General features: G+C 36.7%; 1 protein-coding gene across 3 annotated transcripts in view; it reads right to left on the bottom strand.

The window, feature by feature from the left end:
- LOC103514269 (glutamyl-tRNA(Gln) amidotransferase subunit C, mitochondrial) overlaps window positions 1–2,993 on the bottom strand; it is a 5,648-nt gene extending 2,655 nt beyond the window's left edge. Inside the window, exons 1-2 of one of the 3 annotated variants that reach the window (XR_003392899.1) lie at window positions 2,893–2,993; window positions 1,463–2,027 (exon numbers count right to left, since the gene is read on the bottom strand). Coding sequence is in view for 1 of the 3 variants with exons in the window: in XM_008479139.3 (XP_008477361.1) it covers window positions 1,529–1,984 (456 nt within the window). In the remaining 2 variants the exon portion in view is untranslated. Of the gene's footprint in view, window positions 1–1,037; window positions 2,028–2,456; window positions 2,706–2,892 lie in introns of those variants that run through there. The other 2 variants (XR_001809638.2, XM_008479139.3) reach the window with 2 other exon arrangements.
- Between the last annotated feature and the right edge of the window lie 1,642 nt (window positions 2,994–4,635).

Here is a 4,635-nt window from a genome sequence, read left to right as displayed (position 1 = left end):
ACCCATAGGTAAAAATAATATACCGAGGGGTTGGGTAAGGTGGGGGGGGGGCGTGAAAAAATGAGAATATGCCCAAAGGGGGCGCCATGCAAAAAAAGTTTGAGAACCACTGCCCTAAGGAATGCTCAGGAGTCTTTGAGAACAAAAGGTTTGCGCCCCGTGTTGACTGGGCTATTTTCCCTCTTCCCCATCTAACATTCCCCCCTTCCACTAGCAGCTAGAACTTTACATTGAAATTTTCATTCGGGAGTGAGTGCATTTTTTTTCCTCGCCTATTTTGAAGATCGTAAAAATAGTGCTTTTTCGAAGGGGAGGCGGGAAATAGGTCTAACAGGGAGAAGAGGAAACCTATTTGAGGAGAGACAGAGGGAATTTAAAGGGAGAGGGAGAGGAGGAGGAACATGAGGAGAAGGAGAAGGAAGAGGAGGAGAAGGAAGAGGAGGAGGAGGAGGAAGAAGAGGAGGAGGAATGGCTGGAGGAGAGGAAAAGGAGAGGGGATTTAATTAAAGGAGGAGAAGGAGGGAGTTTCATTGAAATGCCATTCAGACGGGGGGTTGTGACATTAGACCATAGGCTAAGTTCATCTTGAATAAATAAGGGTTTTCTCCCACAGAGGCTGGCTTTTGCTTTGTCCTATATTGTCCTTTTTTTCTCTTCAATTTAGGGACTCAATTCCTAATGGTAGGTTTAGTTACTTATATAGGTATAGGTTAAAAAAAAAGTAGGTACCTATGTCATACACAAAAGATTCAGTAATTATGCAAAAGTCAAGCCCGTGGAAAAGAACAGCTCCTTTTGTATTTAACCTAACCCTATAATAACACTAATCACTGCTCTAATTGTGAAAACTCCTTCTTGCGTTTAACCTAACCCTATAACACTGGTCATTGCTCGTTTGTGCCAGTTCCTTTGGTAGCAATATTCCACGGATGTGACTTCTGCACAAGTACCCCACAATAAATTATGCTGTACTTACCTTAACATGAGTTGATAACTACTAGGTACTTCATAATTATGTACAACATATATCTACATATCAACATTGACATTAGACCATAGGCTAAGTTCATCTTGAATAAATAAGGGTTTTCTCCCACAGAGGCTGGCTTTTGCTTTGTCCTATATTGTCCTTCTTTTCTCTTCAATTTAGGGACTCAATTCCTAATGGTAGGTTTAGTTATATAGGTATAGGTTAAAAAAAAGTAGGTACCTATGTCATACACAAAAGATTCAGTAATTATGCAAAAGTCAAGTCCCGTGGAAAAGAAAAGCTCCTTTTTGTATTTAACCTAACCCTATAATAACACTAATCACTGCTCTAATTGTGAAAACTCCTTCTTTTGTTTAACCTAACCCTATAATAACACTGGTCATTGCTCATTTGTGCCAGTTCCTTTGGTAGCAATATTCCACGGACGTGACTTCTGCACAAGTACCCCAAAATAAATTATGCTGTACTTACCTTAACATGAGTTGATAACTACTAGGTACTTCATAATTATGTACAACATAGATCTACATATCAACATCACTTCTTCTTATTTGTCTCTTGATGTAATGGGACATTAGATGGTGGAGCCACAAAATAGTCCTCTTCTACATGCTTAGTATTCATCTTGACATCTTGTGTTGAATTCTCCATTTGTACAACATCATCTCTACATGGTGTTGACCATTCTTTGTCAAGCACATTAATCAGAGGTTTCACATTATCAACATTAACATTGTGAATCTTGTCGGCAAACTTGATAGCATCTTCAAGGATTGCCTTGCTTTTTTCACTTCCAAAGTTCACAAGGGACAGTCTCTCTAGCAAAGTAACAGTGGAATCATCTAGCACAACTTTATCAGAAGATTTTGGTTCTGGGGATTCTGCTTTAGGTTCCACATTGTGCTTACTACTGAAATATCTCGAGGTGTTACTGGTAGAAAGCAATCTTGTTTTGTTGAGAAAATGTCTTGAGCATGAATATAATCTGTTCATTTTTAAACAGTGAATTGAACTTGTAGAAGTGATGGAATCAAATCTGAAAATTTTAAAGAAAATGTTGTATCTGAATATTGTTTGAGGACTCTCTCTCTCTAAAAAAAGAAAACATTGAGTGAGAAGTGCTAATGCCAGCCATTTTCACTCAGACAGACCTGCCAAAACTGAGCCAGGGATCTCTCAGACAGTTTGAAGCTTTTTCTACCACACACATTACCTCAGTCTGCCAGTCCTGGATCTGTCAAAGCACCTGAGTGGAACATGCCTTGGGTCCTCCCTCACTCAATGTCCAATTTTGATGATTTCATTTAGTTTGACAACCATGTTTCCTTAACACCTAAGTACAGGAAATTTTTTGCCTACTGGATCTTGCAGCTGGTTGGGCCTATAGAGGTCTTGGGGGTTTTTTCTCAGTGACTTCTACAGATCACTGAAGTACTAGTAAATAAATTAATTAAATCATCCTTACCACAGTTCTGTCAAACTTTTCTGAATGAGGAGTTTAGGTGCGAGAGAATAATGGTAGCAAATAAATTCAAACAGGATTCCAAGGTTGTAGATTTCACAGTCCCATTAAGAATCTTGAGATAAGACTTCTCACTTCTCAGGCGATAAGCTTTGATAGTAGACAAGAGATAATCTGATAAATATATTTCTGATTTGTCAGTTTATCTTTTATCAGATAACAGAAACAGATACCCATGTGCTTCTTTTTTAAAAGTTCCCCTTCCCCTACTTCTGAACGTTGTGAAGATAGCAAACCTCTCCTCCGTTAACAAATATTAACCCTTGATTGCACAGCTTTCAATCAAAGCTCAAGCGCACTTTTATGCTATTAAACACCAGAAAAACAACGATATTTTTATTATTTTATGACCATAAAAGCTGAAAATTAAAATATTTACCATTATAACTCGTTATAAGTCTTGAAGGAACACGGGGAAAGTGATTTCTGAAATGATTTTTGGCTTCCCTTTTTAACCGTACGATCCTCCACGGAGTCCACTCGATATTCACCTCCTTGCGATTTGCTAACTTCACAGAGAAGAATTAAGGGGTATTTTATTTATGTGAAATGGAAATTTTTCCTAATCCAAAATATTCCACTGTGGTCACTTTTTTTATCCCCACCACAGTGCTTTTTGTTCTGGATAATAAAATGCAAAGTCAGCTGATTTCTTCTTCCATTTGCTAGTTCAAATGCTAATAATAAAAAAAAAGTGGATTTGTTGGAAAAAAAAGATGGCGACAAAAGGATACAAGTTTTTTTCTCTTCCAACAGAGGTGAAAATTTTTTCACTCAAATCCAAAAATATCCAAAACAAAAGGAGGGGAAGTGAATAATAAAATACAAAAAATGGACGAAATGGAAAAATTTTCACTTTTTTCCAACATTGCCACAAAATAAAATACGCGTTTTGAGAAGCAAGAAAAAACTAGAACGAAAAAGAAAAATTCTTTAAATGTCAAACTTATTGATGAATAAAATCAATTTGCCTTGAAAAATTACTTCCTAGACTGTCCTAGAGGGTATTTCTGACTCCCTTGAGTGTCGGTAAGTATCGCTAAATCCCCTTTATCTCCCTAGAACCTAACGCTTGAATAAACGAACTTCTTGGTTCTAGAGGCCCCTATACTAATCTAGCTTGTAGGAGAGAACCCCTTCCACTGGAAACACGAACAAGATTCAAGATTATGAAATAGTTACATTAAATTTGGTATTTGGTTATGCATTATCCACTCTTGAAAGATTACCTTATGTGGAGTGGATGACTCATTTGTATACAGTTTTTATGGTAGTCTAACTCTGTTCCTCATTAAGAAATCAAACCAGGTAACGACACTTCCTTTATTTTAGTTTAACGGATAAAGTGACATCCTCTCACTTGTGTGTTTGACAAATAGTGTTAGGTGTTTAAATTTAATTGGGGACCATAGTTCACTGATTTAATCAAGAAACAGGTGGTCCCAAATAAAAACATGCTGCATTACAATAGGTTAAACATATTGGATTCACTTGATTGTGCTAGTTTTCAACCTCTGTATTAATATTAAAGATCATTGCTTGCTTATTTTAAACTGTGCATTTATTTGTGTAAATAATTAACACTGTCCAAGAATTCAAATGTGAGTACCTAATCAGTGTCAAAATAACTAGTCTGACATTGTTCTTGTAACATATGAATTGTTGTTCAAATTGCATTATCTAGGGCCAAACACTTTCCCTCTGGGACACCTATCATGGTTAGAAAATATTTTCTTTTTAGTCTCTTACAAATAACTGTGTCGCCAATGATGACATCTTTTGTGTATTTATTTCTCAGTCTGCTTCCCCCAGAATAGCGTACTTCGATTTTTCTTTCTTTCGTCCTCTATTTTATACTCACTTCCCCTGAATCTTTCGAGTATTTGTGTCCCGAAATTTTTCTTCTTTTCGTCCCGTCCTAGGAGCCCTTTTACGACTTTCTTGTCGCTTTGTTTATTTTTAGCTTTCCTTTTTTTAACAATCAACAAGTAATTTTAATAATGTACATAAAGAGGTCGGTAGTTTAGGAATGAGTTTATACTAATACTGAAGACAGGCTAGGCTTTTACAAAGGACAATCCACTATTCACTTTGTATGGAATAAGGGACTGTAGGGGATATG

This window comes from Diaphorina citri, unplaced genomic scaffold (genome assembly GCF_000475195.1).
Source record: "Diaphorina citri unplaced genomic scaffold, Diaci psyllid genome assembly version 1.1 scaffold1113, whole genome shotgun sequence".
In the NCBI taxonomy this organism is placed as follows: Eukaryota; Metazoa; Arthropoda; class Insecta; order Hemiptera; family Psyllidae; genus Diaphorina; species Diaphorina citri.
The sequence above is the reverse complement of the archived record's forward strand: the minus strand, read 5'-3'. Positions and strand labels throughout refer to the sequence as shown.